The sequence below is a fragment of the Callospermophilus lateralis genome, chromosome 4, assembly GCF_048772815.1.
Source record: "Callospermophilus lateralis isolate mCalLat2 chromosome 4, mCalLat2.hap1, whole genome shotgun sequence".
Taxonomy (NCBI): Eukaryota; Metazoa; Chordata; class Mammalia; order Rodentia; family Sciuridae; genus Callospermophilus; species Callospermophilus lateralis.
In genome coordinates this window covers 63,961,861-63,979,164 of record NC_135308.1, presented here as the reverse complement: position 1 = coordinate 63,979,164, position 17,304 = coordinate 63,961,861, and the positions used below count along the sequence as shown (strand labels likewise).

The window sequence follows — 17,304 nt, the reverse complement described above, 5'->3', positions numbered from 1 at the left end:
TACCATTGTTTATGATAGGGTTTGTTTCTTTGACCATTTTAAGTGAACATTTCAAGGTACATTTGTCTTGTGCAACTATTACTACCATACAGAACTTTTTAATCTCCAGCTGAAAATGAAATACTAACCTCTCATTCTCCTCTCCCCCTATCCTCTGGAACATTCTGTCTCTGAATTTGACTACTTCCATTTAAGGGGAATCAAAAAATTTTTGTCCTTTTGTGACTGGCTAATTTCACTTAGTGTAATGTTTTCAAAGTCCATTTATTTTGTAGCATGTGTCAGAATGTCCTTTTTAATGCTGGATAATATTCCATTGTATGTATAGACCACATTTTTCTTACTCTCTCCTCCATAATGAACACTTGGGTTGCTTCCAACTTTAGGCTACTGTGAATAATGCTACTGTGGACATGAGTGTTCAAATATCTGTTTCAGACTCTTAGTTCTTTTGGGTCAACCCAAAGTGCAATTGCTTGAGCCTGTGGTTTTTCTGTTTTTAATTTTTTGAGGAACTTCATATTGTTTTCCAAGCAGCTGTACCACCAGCAGTGCATCAAGATTCTAACTTCTCTACATCTTTACCAACATTTGTTGTTTCTGGGTGTCTTGTTTTTGTTTTTTCCATAATAGTCATGTTGTGAAGTAGAACCCCTACTTTTACACATTGTTATCCATTCTTTTGCAGCTGCCTCTTTTAATTCAGATTCAAGAGCCAATTTTTCCTCCCCTTTCCTTTCACCCTGCCCTGGACTCTCTTAACTGGAGTGGTAGTCCATTTTCTTCCTGATGCCTATGCTTCACACCTGGTGTCTGTCCCTGACATGTTTAGTCATCTATGTGCTTAGCCCATTGGTTCTTCACAGAAATCACTCTTCATGATCTATTCAAACCACTGGCACTGCCATAAACCTGAAGGTGCCCTTTGAACTCTTACTCAATAGCTTCCATTGCCCACCAAAGAAAAGAGAAAACACAATCACGTAGTGAACACCTGTTATGTTCTTGGCACTGTAGTGAGTGCCCTAGATTCATTTCACAGATGGATAAACAGGCTCAGGAAAGTTAAGTAGCTTGTTTAAGATCACACAACTAGTAAACAGTAAACCAGGACCAGTTTAAAAGCAATCCATTGCACACTCATGTAAACCAACACTCATGTAAACCTCATTGAAAACCTGGTATCACATCCCCTTGTGCAAAAAGCATCATGGTAAGTAACTTGCCTGTCTCTCTTTGACAGCCAGGAATTTGGGAGCTCAGATGTGAACCTGGGTCTCTGCAGGTGATATCTGTGCCATGATAGTTCCTTATGTTTCCCATACTGTTGGCAATGTATCATCCGGACCCAATATAGTGCACCAGCTTTTCTCTCTGCTTCCTCATCCCTTGCTCCAAATTGGACAATTTGCCACTGAAGTTCTAGAAGATGGATGCCAGTTTGACACCGCTGCCCTTCTTTCACAGTCTCATCAACCTCTTCACCAGCCTTCTAGCCCAAAATCAGTTGCCACTTCCTCCCTGAAACCTTCCCAGTTCTCCAAATTGGAAGAAATCCTGAATTCACACAGCATATGATTGAGTTCAGATTGATTTGTAATATTTGGGGGCAGGGGGTGGGTAGTCAGGGATTGAACCCAGAGGCACTGAGCCATATCTCCAACCTTTTATATTTTTTGAGATAGGGTCTCACTAAGTTGCTTAGGACCTCAGCCTCTTAAGCTCCTGAGATTACAGGTGTGTGCCACCATGCCTGACCAGGTTGTAAGATTCTTTAGCACAAGAGAAGGTACCCAAACAATGTACTGTCCTCCCATAGATAAATGCTAAATGAACAGAACACATCTCTCTGCAGGGAGGTTGCCTGGCAGTCAGTGAGACAGTCTGTAACCTGCTATTAGAGAAGTGCATGAGAAGCTGGGCGTGGTTGCACACCCAGTAACCCCAATGACTGAGGCTGAAGCAGGAGGATCTCTAGTTGAGGCCAGCCTAGGCAATTTAGCAAGACTCTGCTTCAAAAAATAAAGGAACCAGGCATAGTGGCACATGCCTGTAATCCCAGTGGTTCAGGAGGCTGAGACAGAAGGATCACGAGTTCAAAGCCAGTCTCAGTGCTAAGCAACTCGGTAAGACCCTGTCCCTAAATAAAAATACAAAATAGGGCTGGAGATGTGGCTGAGTGCCCCCCCCAGTTCAATCCCTGGTACCCTAAATAAATTAATTTAATTGAAATTTTAAAAGGCCTCCTAGCAGTGCAAAAAATTAGAGCAACGTGAGAACAAGCAGCAGAGGCTAGCTCCTGGCACCAAGTGTCCTGGGGAGTGTTTGCAGTACATTGAATTGCCTTTCTTTGTCCACATCCTGGCTTCCAGGTCTCTAAGTGGGCGGAGAGTGTCCTTACCCCAAGTGGCCTTGCTCAAATCATTGTCCAGCCTGAACTTTCAGTCATACTGACAACCAAGTAAAAGCCACTTGCTTGCTGCCTAAGGATATTTGGCTTGGCTGTGTTGTAGCCTCTCTGGAGTCTGGTTCAAACCAACCTGTCTGAAGGTGCAGTGAATCTGGGAAGAGGCTGGGAAATTGCAGTGTGAAAGGACTCTCACAGGGATGAGGAGGGGGCACCCTCACAGAATACAAGAAAAACCAGCTGCTGCTGGCCAGCATTATAAGCCACCTCTTCCCTGCAGTCCCACAGTAATCTGGCCTGCATCCAGAAAAGGCAAAAGATTCTTCCTGAAGGTGGTAAGTGTTGGTCTTGTCTGTGTCAAGTTTTAAGTTGGTAGGAAAAGATTCTTCTAGCAAATAAACATGTAGAGAAAGGGAAGAGCAGTCAGTGGGAAAGGGCCTCCCATCTCACTGCACAGGATAAGAAGGGGACGGGAGGAAGTGGCTGTTTCCTGACTGAGGGGCACCCTGGTAACATGGAACAGTTATTTTCTTGGCAATAAATGAAGAAATGGCTCCTTCCAGGCAGAGCGGCATGCATCTATAATTCCAGTGGCTTGGGAGGTTAAGACAGGAGGATCACAAGTTCAAGGCCAGCCTCAGCAACTCTGGGAGAACTCTCATTCTGCTATTAGGAGGTGGGGGTACTAAGCTTGTAGCTCTGTGGTAGAGCACTTGCCTAGCATGTGTGAGGCACTAGGTTCGATCCTCAGCATCACAAAAAAATAAGCAAATAGGGGCTGGGGTTGTGGTTCAGTGGTAGAGCACCTGCCTAGCACATGTGAGGCACTAAGTTTGATCCTCAGCATCACATAAAAAAATTAAGTTATAAAAAATAATAAAAGTATTGTGTCCATCTGCAACTAAAAAAAAAAAGGATCATTCGGACATGGCCCAAGTTCTCATAATGTGAAGAAATGAGGGTAGCTGACGAGTACATTGTTTTGTGATAAAGTCAAAGGCTTTTGTTGCCCTCATGGTTCTTATAACAGTATTTGTTGAATGTGTCTCTGTGCTAGGGCCTGGACATAACAACCCTGAGACTGTCTTAGTCCAAATAATTTCTCGTTTGGATGGAAATACAGATCAATAAGAATACGTCACAGTGTGTGCTGTAACTCTTACAGGGGATCACAAAGGAAGCTCCCAGCCAAGACAGGAAGACTATCTGAAAGGTTTATGGGAGGAAGTGATGTCTGAGCTGAAGCACAAAGAACAATTTGTGATTCATCCAAAGTAGATGGGGCAAGAGTGACCTGGGCAAAAGGGACAGTATGTTCAAGGCTAAGGTACAAGACTGTGACATATCTCCAGAAGCAGAAGTTCAGGGTGGCAGGGCAAGGAGGGTCGAGACTGAAGGTGCAGCCATTTAGGACAGTGGGGCCTGCTGGGCAGGTTGTTTGGGGTAAGGAGCAAGAATCTAACCTAAAGAGTCGAGGGAAGTCTGTGAAGGACTCTGGCAGAGCAGTGCTTGAATGGCAAAGCAAAACCCAGTGCACCCTATGCTGGAGAATATGTTTGAGGGGAGCAAGTTTGCAAGCAGGGAGCTGTAGGAGGCAATCCAGCTCTGGCTGAATGGTGCTGGCATGATTTGGTGGGAAAGATGTGTTTTTCCTGTCTATGAGGTTCATTTTGTAGTACTGGGTTCAATTGCCAGTACTACAAAAAAAAAAATTTTTTTTTTTTTAAGAGAGAGTGAGAGAGAGGAGAGAGAGAGAATTTTAATATTCATTTTTTTTTAGTTATCGGCGGATACAACATCTTTGTTTGTATGTGGTGCTTAGGATCGAACCCGGGCTGCATGCATGTCAGGCGAGCGTGCTACCTACTGCTTGAGCCACATCCCCAGCCCTACAAAATTTTTTTAAAAAATCAATTCTGAGAAACTACTGAGTTTTCTAATTGTTTCCTACTACTTTAAATAATAGCACAAATATTCATTAGTAACAAAACATAATTCATCATTCCTGAAGTGATGATGATGAGTTCTGCTGTTCCATGGTGGGGAAGAGACCTAGGCAGCTCCTACCCAAACCTGTCTGCATCTTTTACTCTGCTACCACTATCCTTAGCCACCTCCTTATTCACCAAATAGGATCTGCAGTGGTGGAGGGAATGAGAGAAGGTTTGGAGATGGGGCTGTGAGGAGACCAAAGGCCAGGCCTGGGCCAGGCTGAGAGAATGATACAGCTGGATGGGCACTGTCAGCAGGTGTTCTTCACTCACCTCCCACCATGGCTGGAGGAGGCCATCCCAAAGCCTGGATTATCCTCTTCTCTCCACTGCTGCAGGAGCTTCCTTTCCGGACTTTCTTTCCTCATTGTCCAGTCCTTCAGATGTCAGACTTGAGTTAGATCCCTAGTTCTTCCCTCTTCTTTAGCCCTGGACAGTTATCAAGTCCAGGCCCTTTTCCTCTTTAGGATGATCCCTACAGGCCACCCTTGTTCTACCTGACCCTTCCTTCTCCATTCCATCATTGTAACATGATGGTCTCTCACCCCAAACTTTTTTCTCTCAATCTGTTCTTTGAGAATAGTTGTTACATACCACATTTGGTATGGTATTTTCCCCCTTCAAAGCATTCAGTGTTTTCTCACACCCTCCAGGATCAAACAGTTTTCTTTTTTGCCGGGGACGGGGGCCACAATTTATATTTGATTGCCATAATTCTCTGCAGCTGCTTGATCTGTGTCTCTAGCCTCCTTTCCCACAATCTGGGGAGGCAGTCTCTAAACCCTGTTTGCCTCACCTTTGGTCATGCTGTGCTCTGTCCACACTGCCCTCCCCTCTCCTCCTCCTCCTCTAAAAATTTCCCTTATGCCCACTTCTTAAGCTCCTTCAAGCCAGCCAATAATGGTCTTACACATCATGGAACATTTACAGCATTCACTCTATAAACCATTCAATTACTAGTAAGTGGAATTTGAGGTGTGTTTTCCCTAAGTTAATGACTTTTTGGTTAACAAATTACAAAAACTACTCTAATTGGCTTAAAAGAGTCAATTCATTAGAAGGAAAGTGGGATATCCCTTTGTTACTCAAGGTCAGGAATGAAGGTGGGTCACTGTCATCTGGCTTTCAAACACCATCAGAACACTCTTTCATAATTAGCTCTGTACCTTAGTTACTACTGCTTATGACAAATCCACCTCTTTGTTTCCCAAGCCATAAAACAGTTTGCTTCTAAGATCCAAGTTTTATGTTATAGAAAAAAATTTTCCTGAAAGATACTTTATATATATTCTCTAAATTCCTATGGAAGGGATGGAGTGACCTTGCTCAAGTCTGGTTTTCATGCTTAGAGGACCATATTAACCTGTGGATGGAGTTGATATCTTAGAAACATGGCAGTTACCCTGCATCCAGTAGGAATGGTAAGGGAGAAAAGGCGATTCCTGGAAAAGTGATAATTCAAGATAGTTATCCAACCCCAATTCCACCTTTTAATGCCTAAGGACATGTAAACAAACTATTTCCTACATATCCACAATTATCACAATTATTGAATATCACATATAAAGTTGTAAATACACTTGCCTTCCCAAAGCAAAACAATTACATGTCATGACAAGACACTGCATATAGAGGACATGTGATGGAGCTTATGATTTTGATGGGAGGCAGGGTGCTAAAGATAGAAGCCAGGTCCTCGCACTCTACCACTGAGCTCCATCTCCCAGCCCTCCCATCAACTTTTGGAACATGTCTTTTAACTACTTATTAAATATCTCAACAGCCAATATACTTTACCATCTTGAAATTTCGCCACCAAGTGGAGGTATACAGTTTAAGCTTCAAGAGATGTTAGGTCGTTAGTCACAGTGGGGCACACGTGTAATTTCAGCTGAGGCAAGGAGGATTGAAAGTTCAAAGCCAGCTTCAGCAACTTAGCAGACCAGAGGGCTGGGAATGTGGCTCAGTGGTTAAGCACCTTTGGATTCAATCCCTGATACTAAAAACAAAAAACAGGAGATGGTATGTGACTGCACAAAGACTGACAGCTCCTTAACTGTAGAGTCAAACTCTCCAGCCTGTGCCCTCTTTTCTCAGCTGATCCCAGACTTTGGGATGTGGAATGCAAATTCTCACTCCTAATGCAAATTTGGGAGGTTCGACTATTGTGATTAGAAATATCAGAAAGCAATTCTAGCAAGATATGAAATGAGGTCAATTTAATGTCAAGACAGGTAAGAGTCACAGAATCCAAGACAGGAATGCAGCTGGCATCCAGGAATGAACTGGAAACAAGGATTAAACAGTATCAGGAATGAAAATGAATGTCTCTTTTGTTTCTTCAGATGTGCTTGTTTTCACTTTTTTGAATCTTTCTGCAGAAGTTTTTCTTGTTTTGCCAACTGATCCAAGTTCCATATCACAAACCCATTCTTTCAGTTTTTCCCATAAAAACTTCACTGTTTCTTTAACTGTTCCTTTTATCTTTCACAACTTCCTCATCAGAAAATTTTTTATGTGTTGCCTTCCTTTTTTTTTTTTTTTTTTTTGGTACTGGAGACTGAACTCAGGGGTACTTTATCACTGAGCCACATCCCCTTCCATGATTTAACCCTTCTCTTGGACGGTCCTTTCCTGCAATAATTAAACTGGTCTCAGGCAGGCGTGCTGGTGGACACCTGTAATCCCAGAGGTTCAGGATGTTGAGACAGGAGGATTGTGAGTTCAAAGTCAGCCTCAGCAATGGTGAGGCACTAAGCAACCCAGTGAGACCCTGTCTCTAAATAAAATACAAAATAGGGCTGGGGCTAGTGCTCAGTGGTCAAATGCCCCTGAGTTCAATCCCTGATACTCAAAAATAATAATAATAATAACTTGGTCTTTTGTGGGTTTTTAAAAAATTTTTTTAAGTTGTGGATGATCCTTTGTTTTTATTTATTTATTTTTATGTGATGCTGAGAATCTAACCCAATACCTCACACATGCTAGGCAAGGGCTTTAACCCTGAGCCACAGCCACAGCTCTTTTTGCATTTTGGTTTTGTTTTGGTTTTCATTTTATGGTGTTAGCAATGGAACCCAGGGCTAGGCAAGTGCCTTATCACTGAGCTCCATCCAGCCATGCTTGCTGTACCCCAAATGCTCTCCTCAGATATCTACATGACTTACTCCTCACTCCCTGCTTTAGGATCATCTGCTCCATGAATCTTTCTTGTTCAAGTGTCCACTGACATTTTCTTTCTTTTCTTTTTCTTTTTTTTTTTTTTTTTTGTTTGGTACCAGGGATTGAACTCAGGGGCACTCAACCACTGAGCCACATCCCCAGCCCTATTTTGTATTTTATTTAGAGACAGGGTCTCACTGAGTTGTTTAGTGCCTCAATCTCTGGAGCCTCTGGGATTACAGACATGCACCACCATGCCAGTTTTCCTCCATAATTATCACTCTCCAATATCTTCGGTCTTTATTTTTCTCATTTATATGTCTCCCCAAATTAAAGTCCCTGAAAGCTGGAATCTTAGTCTTTGTTCACTACTATTGTGTATCCCTAGATCTGGAATAGTGCCTGGCATTCAGTGAATTTTTTTTAATGTATTAATAAACCTCCAAAAAAGATTGCTCCCTCTCTTTCCTTCTCTCTCTTTTCTTCCTCATAATAAAATACCTAGAGGCAAAAAAAGGATTGCTGACATCCCTGGGGTACAGCAAAGAGCACAGGAGGGCAGCTTACAGGAAAGCTGGGAATAAGAAGCCCCTGGAGCTCAGGCCAGTCTCCTCCCAGTATCAGGACCCTTTCTGGTACTTCTCCTTTGGGATTAAGGCAGAAGCCCTCCTCTTATCACCGTTACTATTGCTGCCACATCCTAAGCACTGTCCCTGGTGTTTTCCATATGTATCACCTATAAATAAATCCAGAGACATATCGGTGTCATAGGAAGTTCAGAAAACACAGTTTGAGAATAAACGTTAGAACCAGTGTTTTACTTTAGTTCTTGAATACCTCACGAGGGATTCCTGATCTTTAGCAATTCCTTGCAATTCCTAGTTTTTATCCTGTGAGCCTCCTTTGCTATTCCAAGTTCTCTGTCCAAAATGCTCCCAGAGCCTCCATTTGATGAAGTTGCTTATCCTTCTCTCTTACACCATTCTTATCTGATCTCTAAAGTACAAAAGGTTGAGGATTCTGATCTAAATCCCAAAAGTCCAAAAGGTCTTGGAACACAGTGAAAGCTGGCAGTGTCAGCTCATTGACGGTTCTCTGCCTGTTGCCTGTGTGGGAAGCTGAAGTCAAGGAAACAGACACCACTTATTTCCCCTCCAGTAGTCCAGAAAGAGCATACTTTGAGGAGCCAACAGCCTTGTGTCTTTGGACAGCCTTGTGTCTTTGGACCCACCAACTGGCCACAGTCCCTGCAGAATGTCCAACCAGGATCTGAGGTAAGCTGTGGTAACAGCCCATCTCAGTGTCTCCCCCTGAATAAATGAGATGATCATCCGCACCCTGCCCCAGAAACATGCACAATTCCCCCCAAAATATGCATACATACAAATATATAATACTGTTAAAATAATTTGTAATTGGGTACATCATCTCAGATTGCAAAATTTAAATCATAGTTCTATTTGTTTTCACAAAGTTTCCTGCTTGTTTATCAAGATTGCTTTGTGAGAAAACTCTTATTATCTACTTTATCACTTCCCTGTAATCTATCTCCAAATATTTTGCTCACAACTGCCTCTGGCTTGATAATTAACAAAATTTTACTAGGTTCCCAGGAATCTGAGAAAGCTTTATTTTCTATGTTCTATCTTTCTAAACTCCTATATTTACCCAGGATGAAGGGGCTCTATTATCTATCTTGCTTTGGCTAGAATTAGATAATCTCAAAACTTTAACCTTAGTTATCTGCTGATGACTAGCAGCCCTCATTGTAAGAAATGTGTGTCCTCTTATTTTTAACAATAGTTATCATTTACCAAATGCCTTAGTTTATTTAATCCTCATATAATTCCTTAGGTGAGTTTCACACAGGCTCAGAGAATTGAGGTAATTTGCTCAAGTAAACAGGAGTTGCATTGTCTGCCTGACATTAAGCTGGAAGTAAAGTTACAGTTTGAAACTTTGCCACATGTAGCTCCAAGGGTGAAGAAAAGTCAGAGAATAGGTAGCAACCTTTGGTGGCAATTCCAGAGGACATGTCCCAAGGCTGAGCCAAGGCTTGCAACTCCCCTGTGAGGCTCCAGAGGGCAGAGTGGGCCTTTTTTCCCACTAGCCTTTGCTACATCCCAGCTTGGTGAGTTAGTCCAAGATGGTTCAGACCTGAGTGAGTGCAGGCCTCCTGGAGGAGGAGACCGGGCGTTCTCAGATCCCTACCTGCAGCATCTCCAACTGGAGCTTGGGGGAGAGTGACAGCCAGTCAGGCTAGGGTAGGAAGCCAAGGACAGAGTCTCTAGACAAGTCCCACCAGGACTGAAGGCCTTGCAGCTGCCGTTCTATTTTTCTCTGCTCTATTCCTGCTCTCCTGTCCCCCACACCCAATCCTGGTTGCATGTGACTGTGAGCAGCCATCTTCCCTCATGTGCTTCTGTCCTCCTCGTGAGCTAGTATTGCAGCAAAACTCATCAATGGAGGTGTGGCAGGGCTCGTGGGGGTGACCTGTGTATTCCCCATCGACTTGGCCAAGACACGACTGCAGAACCAGCATGGAAAAGACATGTACAAAGGAATGTAGGTATTGGTGGGGAGTGGTGTGGTTGGGGAGAAGGGCAATGGGCCTCATCCTTTCCAGAGTTTCTTCAGGGAGTGTGTTGATGGTGGAGGGATTTGGGGAGCATGGTCAACTGGGGTTTGCCCAGAAAGATCAGGGCATGGGGAAAGATTGGGTTTTGGGGAGAGGTTTGCAAATGTGCCTCATCCTGTCCATGAGGAAGCAGCCTCCTGGGCACCACTAATTTCCTCTTCTGGCCTCTGCTTCTAGGAGAGATTGCCTGATGAAGACAGCACGTGCAGAGGGCTTCTTGGGCATGTACAGAGGTGAGTTTATCAGGCATCCCAGAGGAGACCTGACTTGGCATGGTGAGGACAGTGGGTGTGACATAGAGGCCCCAGCCTTATGAATTTATAGCACCCTGGGCATGGATGTTCCTTCCAGGGAGCTGTTGGAACAGCTTGGGCTATCAGATGATGCTGGACTACATTAACTTTTCATGAGCCTTTGATAAGCTCTTTGACAGAGGTGGAGATAACTGTTTCCTGTTAAGGCTTTCTGGGGAACTGTGAGCCACTGTGGAACCCAGAAGCCCCAGATTCCATCCATTCCCTAAGCAAGTGAGCCTTAACCTGCCTCCCTCCCACCTCCCTTGCCCTCTGTGTCCCTACAGAGCTGATAGGACATCCAACTACTAGTAGCAGAAAGGGAGAGGCTGAAAGGAACAGAGTGAAAAGGACTTCGAGCTCTTCCCTAGCATGATCCTACACTGCTGCTGCTGCTGTCCTCTTCAGTAGCACCATTGGAAAACAGGTCCTAGGCAAGGTTGTTTTATTTTGGTGTCATGTTTTTGTACTGGTGATTGAACCCAGGCACATAACCACTGAGTCACATTCCCAGCCATTTTTATTTTTTTCTTTTGCAACAGAGTCTCCCTAAGTTGCTTAAAGCCTTGCTCATTTGGTAAGGCTGGCCTTGAACTTGCAATCCTCCTGCCTCAGCCTCTTCTGAGCTGCTGAGATCACAGACATACATCGCCATGCCTGACTCCCTATACTAGTTTTGAGAAAGAACTGATGTGTCGTTATCCTTGAGCAATAATATAAAATAAAATTTGTGTGAACCATGCTGGGACTGGGCTAGTGTCATACAGAGTAATAGAAACCCAGTCCCTATTACTTGCCAGGGACTAATGAGTACTTATTTATCCTCAAAGGTGGAAAGCACCAGCAAGGGCAAAAATAAGATTTTTTTTTATTGATAGACCTTTATTTATTTATATGCAGTGCTGAGAATTGAACCCAGAGCCGTACACATGCCAGGCAAGTGCACAACTGCTAAGCCACAGCCACAGCCACAGCCCCAAGGTGATTTTTTGATAACTGGATGTGTGTCCACAAAGGAAACAAATGTATTAGAAAGAAGAAAATGTAGAGAGGAAATGAAAAATAAATTTGCTTAAATAAAATAGGCCAAGTGTCCCTGCTTGGCTCGTGACACCCCTAAAGCTTTGCCTTCCCAGGCTGTGTGTGTTGTCTGTGAGAGGGAGCCTCTGGAAATTGTCACTTTTGGGACAGTCATAGTTGCTCATCTTTGTTTTTCATCTCCAGGGGCTGCAGTAAACCTCACCTTAGTCACTCCAGAGAAGGCCATCAAACTGGCAGCCAATGATTTCTTCCGGCAGCTGCTCATGGAAGATGGGTATGGCCAAATGGAGTCAGGGACAAAGATCTTTCACCTTGTCTTGGGGAGTGTGTCTCAGTTTACCTGTCAGCACATATTTAAATATGTGTGCATATATGGCTAAGGGTTGGTGTGTTTTGGCAGATGGAAAGTAGGGAAATAAATGAACTGGTATAATTTGGAAGAGAGAGGTAGGAAATCTATTGAGAAAGAATATAAAACATGTGGAGTATGTTTGCAGATATATTTATCAACCAGCTGATGAATTTTTAAATCGGCCCAGAGACACTTTCTATTTCTGTCCTCCCATTGCCCTAGAGATAGTACATATGGGATCAGGGAGAATCAGATACCTGCTCTAGGACTGGGGTATGTTCAGTGGTAAAGCGCTCCTGGGCTCAATCTCCAGTGCCAAAAAACAAACAAAATGAAGAATCCTGACCTAGGTACTTTCATTATTACTGGTTTCAACTCCTATCCAGGTGTTGTCTCCCTAGCAGACTGTGCTATAAATTTAGCCTCAAGTGTTTAGGAGACTGAACCTTAGGCCCAGGTGACTAGTTTCCCAGCGAGGTGGGTGGCAACCAATGGTGACAAAGACAGGTACCATTCATGGAAAGGTTTCCTTCCCCACTGCAGAGGGAAGGTAGTAGATAAGCCAAGGTGGTTTGGCAGTTCTGCCCTGAGTCTCAAGAGCTGACTCCTGCTCCCATAGAATGCAGCGGAACCTGAAGATGGAGATGCTGGCTGGCTGTGGGGCTGGCATATGCCAAGTGGTGGTTACCTGCCCCATGGAAATGCTCAAGATTCAGCTGCAGGATGCTGGACGCTTAGGTGAGGCCTATTTCAACTCCACATGTGCTTAGTAAAAGCCAGAATCAGAATGGCTCAAATCTCTCATCCCACCTTCACCTGCTAGTCAGCTTTCCAGGTCAATACCAGCTTTTACTTCATGGTTATCCCTTTCAACATTTCCAGCTCAGAACAAATAGCAGAAATGAGAACCTTGATGCAGAAGAGACTTAGCGTCTCAACTCTAATACTTCTCTTCTATTGCCTTGGCATTTAGGCTGGATTTTCTAAAGATTTTTAAAAATGCCAATAACCTGCTTATTCAACACTTTGGCGAATATGTATTTTATACTGTAGAAGCTGGCTTTTAATGGCAAGGCATAAAAAGAGAGAAGAGAACCATTCCTATTCTTATGCTGTTTCCTGACAGAGAAATTTGGCCCTTTCCTAAATCCTGGGCCTTTCAGAAATAGAGTGATATAAATTTTAACACACGTGGTAAGGACCAATGTTTGTCCATTTATGGAAGGGGGGTCAACCCTAAGGGAAGTGACAGGGGCCTCTTTCCTTAGGATCAAACTACAGGGTCTGAATAAAATAAGCTAATATGTAACATACCACACACACCATCTGTAAAGGGATACACAGTTCTCAATATTCATGGATGCCATTTCCCACTCCCCTCAATTCAGCTGTGTATACCTTCTATGCTAGAATTCAATCAGATTTTAGATTGGATGAAACCAGCATAAAGTAAATGCAACTGCAGAAATGGTAAGGGTCACCTTAGTTTTTCAATATGGATGAGAAGTTCTAGTATTGCTAAAACATTTCAAACAAAATAGAAGGTAGGATATAAATGTGTGTACCTAAAGATGATAATGAGGAAAATAATGCTTGTATTGACTAACTTCTTAAAGCTAATTGTTTGAAGCTACATCTAGATTACTACTCCAAGAAAATCTTTGCAAAATAACTATCTTCTAAGTATGAAATACTGCTCTTCTGGATACAAAGCAAAATAGGGACATGACATTGGGAATAATTTCCCTTTAGCAAGGATTTATAATCTAAGCAAAACTTTAAAAATAAATTTTTTTGGAGCTCTAGATGGACAGCATGCTTTATTTTCCTTTTTCTTTCTTTTTTTTTTTTTTTTTTTTCAGTATCACAGATTGAACTCAGGGACACTTGACCACTGAGCCACATCCCCAGTCATATTTTGTATTTTATTTAAAGACAGGATCTCACTGAGTTGCTTAGCACCTCACTTTTTGCTGAGGCTGGCTTTGAACTAGCAGTCCCACTATCTCAGCTCCCAAGCCACTGGGATTACAGGTGTGTGCCACTGCATCTGGCTATTTAATTTCTTTAAGTGGTGCTGAGGATTGAACCCAGTGTCTCACACGTGCTAGGAGGCAAGTGCTCTGCCACTGAGCTACAGCCCCAGCCTTGTAAGCAACACTTTTTAAACACTGAATTTGGTGAGATTTGTTGTCATTGTGTTGCATTACCAGAGATCAAATCCCAGGGCATAAGGCAAGCTAAGCAAATTCTACCTATAGTCTTTGTTTTGTTTTTTGAAATGAGATTTCACTGGCCTCAAATTCCTGGGCTCAAGTGATCCTTCTATCTCAGCCACCCAACTACCTGAGTCCACAGGTATGACCACTATTCTTTACAAACACTATGTCTTTAAATATTCACACAATATCCATACACTGAATTGTGTGGTGACTAGTAGGACTCATCCACTATTAAGTGCCTATATTTTATATGGTCAGGAAAAAAAATTTCTAATTATTAGATGTTGAACTCATCAAATGACAGACTCAAATACTCAACTAAAATGGGTTGACATCTACAAAATCAATTTCTATAAAATGGGGAAAGGTAAATGACATGTTCATATAATCCTGGAGTATAGAGGGAGGAGGCACCTCTGGAAAACTGGAGGAGATAAGTTTTAGATAAATAAAAAGATTTGTGGTTTACTACATTATGCAGAACCAAAATGGGATTCCTTTGTCCCAAAGTGCCAATAGAGTGAAACTATCAAAAAGGGTTCAAGTAGAAAACAGAGCTGGGAGCAGTGGTACACTATTGTAATTCAGCAGCTTGGAAGCCTGAGGAAGGAATATCAGAAGTTCAAGGCCAGCTCGGAAACTTAGGGAGACCCTGTCTGAAAAATTTCTAAAAATATTTAGTTATAGATGGATACAATATCTTTATTTTGTTTTATTTATTTTTATGTGGTGCTGAGGATCGAACATAGTTCCTCACATGTGCGAGGCAGGAGCTCTGTCACTGAGCCATAACCCCAGCCCCTGTCTCAAAATTTTTAAAAACTTGAATTTCTAGTTTCCTGTACAGAAGACTGGGTAGGTAATGACTGTGATTCTGTGAAGAAGCCTACAAAGAGGGATAACTTGCTAGATAATACAGACTTTAGAAAACTTTTCTTGGAGCCTGATGCAGTGGCACATACCTGTATTCCCAGCAACTTGGGAGGCTGAGGTAGGAGGATTCCGGAGTTCAGAGCCAGCCTCAGCAACTTAGCGAGGTACTAAGCAATTCAGTGAGACCCTGTCTCTAAATAAAAAAATAGAGCTGGGGACGGCTCATTGGTTGAGTGTCCCTGAGTTAAACCCCAGTTTCCCCCTCTTCCCAAAGAAGAAAACTTTCCTTGGAGCCCAAAATTAATGCTCTAAAGTTGAGACAAACTTCAGGATTCTAGTTGAAGTATTGGCTTTGTACCCTGAATTGTCCCAGGACTGTGTATTCTGAGCCACACCTTGGTCAAGTGTTTTGCAGTGCCTGCTGGGAATTGGGTTGAGACAGAGGCTGTCCTTTCCTTTCCAGCTGCCCCTCATCAGAGCTCGACCTCGGCACCTTCCTCTTCCAGGTCCTATACTACTGGTTCTGCTTCCACTCACAAACGCCCATCCGCCACTCTCATTGCCTGGGAGCTACTCCGCACTCAGGGCCTGGCTGGTCTCTATAAAGGCCTGGGTGCCACTCTCCTCAGGTGAGCCCTTCTTCTTCAACTTGGGCACAGCAGTTCAAGGGGAGGGCTACAGACACTGCCACCTCTGTCTTCTTCCCAGAATATTTAATCCCAAGTTGGCAAATTCTTTGCCATGCTTTCTGCTGTCATAATCAGTTACATCAAAAGGGCACCTGAAGACTGAAGCCCTTCTTCAGTTAGGAGGTCCACATGAGTCCTAGATGTCTCCCTTTATCTAACTGTGCTATTTGGCTTTTCTCTTCCCTACCTTCCCCCTTTTGTAGAATTTGTTACCCATCTTTCATTCTGCATCTGGCTCCTCATCCATAGGCTGCAGGTGCAGGTAGGACAGAGTAATGAGCTGGGGGTAGAGAAAGGCAAACAATTATTTTCTCCCATGCAGATCCTCACCCTAGATTATCTAGGGGTGCAAAGTTAAGAGTCAGTAATAGTAGCTTCTCTCTGATCCATCTGACTCATCTCTGAGCCATGTAGCTCACAGAGAAGTCTTGCTGCATGACCTTCTGTGGAAAGAAACCTCAGAGCTGTGTGGAGCCCTGTGTTTCTTTTTCCTCTAATACAGAGATATTCCATTCTCCATCATCTACTTCCCAATGTTTGCCAACCTGAACAGCCTTGGGGTCCATGAGCTTACTGGGAAGGCCTCCTTTGCTCATTCCTTCATGTCAGGCTGCATTGCAGGTTCCCTGGCTGCCGTTGCAGTCACACCCCTGGATGGTAAGTATGGGAGAATTTGAGCTCAGTATTGGGGTTCAAGGCTTAATCTGCTTTACAAATGAGGCTTCTCTATAGCCATCTAGGAAGGCAAACAATATTTTTGCTCTTGTTTGATTTTTGAGCCACAACCTGTGGCCACTGGCATGTGCTCACCAAAGGACCTCACAGAGAAGTGGGTTCAAGGTGAACATCACTATTGCTTATTTATTACTGACAAACCCTCACCTTCTAGATGTTAATTTCTTTATCTTTTTGTCCCCCAATGGAGTCCTGAACATTGCTGACATTTAAAAAATTTGGAGCAGAAGGCAGAGCTGAGTGAGGAGACCTTGATTCCTGTCACCAGGATTGCAGCTGGCCCCCCTCTCCCACACAAGTGGGTTTTCTACACCACAAATAGCCTGAAGGATCCAGTGCTGGAATTTCATTCATTGTATAAATGAGGCCTGAAGCAGGGAGCAGTGGTGATTGCCTGAAATCCCAGAGACTCAGGAGGCTGAGGCAGGAGGATCACAAGTTCAAATCTAGCCTCAGCAACTAAGTGAAGCCCTAAGCAACTCAGTGAGACCCTGTCTCTAATAAAATAAAAAAAGGGCTGAGGATGTGGCTTAGTGGTTAAACACCCCTGAGTTCAATCCCTGGTATTAAAAAAAAAAAAAAAAAGAGGCCTGAAGAGGAAGATGTATTATAGATATAGATCACACAGGGGCAGAACTGGCTTCATGGTTTAGTCTTATGTGTACTCATTCTAAAAGGGAACCCTATCACTTCAGGTTGTGAAGGACACCAAAATCAAGATGTTCATTACTTATTTTAATTTCCTCTCAATTTAGTTCTGAAAACTCGAATCCAAACCCTCAAGAAAGGCCTGGGGGAGGATGTCTACAGTGGGATCATGGATTGTGCCAGGTGAGACCAGCAGCCCTTCAGTCACTGCACCTGGTCTGGAGACTCATTTTATTGCTTAGCTCTGGGTTTC

General features: G+C 43.3%; 1 protein-coding gene across 10 annotated transcripts in view; it reads left to right on the top strand.

Moving 5' to 3' along the window:
* Window positions 1-17,304, top strand: part of Slc25a18 (solute carrier family 25 member 18) — a 49,389-nt gene that overhangs the window by 4,408 nt on the left and 27,677 nt on the right. For 5 of the 10 annotated variants that reach the window (XR_013091187.1, XR_013091188.1, XM_076853937.1 and 2 more), the window contains exons 1-9: window positions 1,610-8,834; window positions 10,003-10,125; window positions 10,376-10,431; window positions 11,392-11,472; window positions 11,716-11,806; window positions 12,504-12,622; window positions 15,443-15,608; window positions 16,171-16,325; window positions 17,159-17,234. Coding sequence is in view for 8 of the 10 variants with exons in the window: in XM_076853937.1 (XP_076710052.1) it covers window positions 8,815-8,834; window positions 10,003-10,125; window positions 10,376-10,431; window positions 11,392-11,472; window positions 11,716-11,806; window positions 12,504-12,622; window positions 15,443-15,608; window positions 16,171-16,325; window positions 17,159-17,234 (887 nt within the window). In the remaining 2 variants the exon portion in view is untranslated. Of the gene's footprint in view, window positions 1-1,609; window positions 8,835-10,002; window positions 10,126-10,375; window positions 10,432-11,391; window positions 11,473-11,715; window positions 11,807-12,503; window positions 12,623-15,442; window positions 15,609-16,170; window positions 16,326-17,158; window positions 17,235-17,304 lie in introns of those variants that run through there. The other 5 variants (XM_076853940.1, XM_076853939.1, XM_076853934.1 and 2 more) reach the window with 4 other exon arrangements.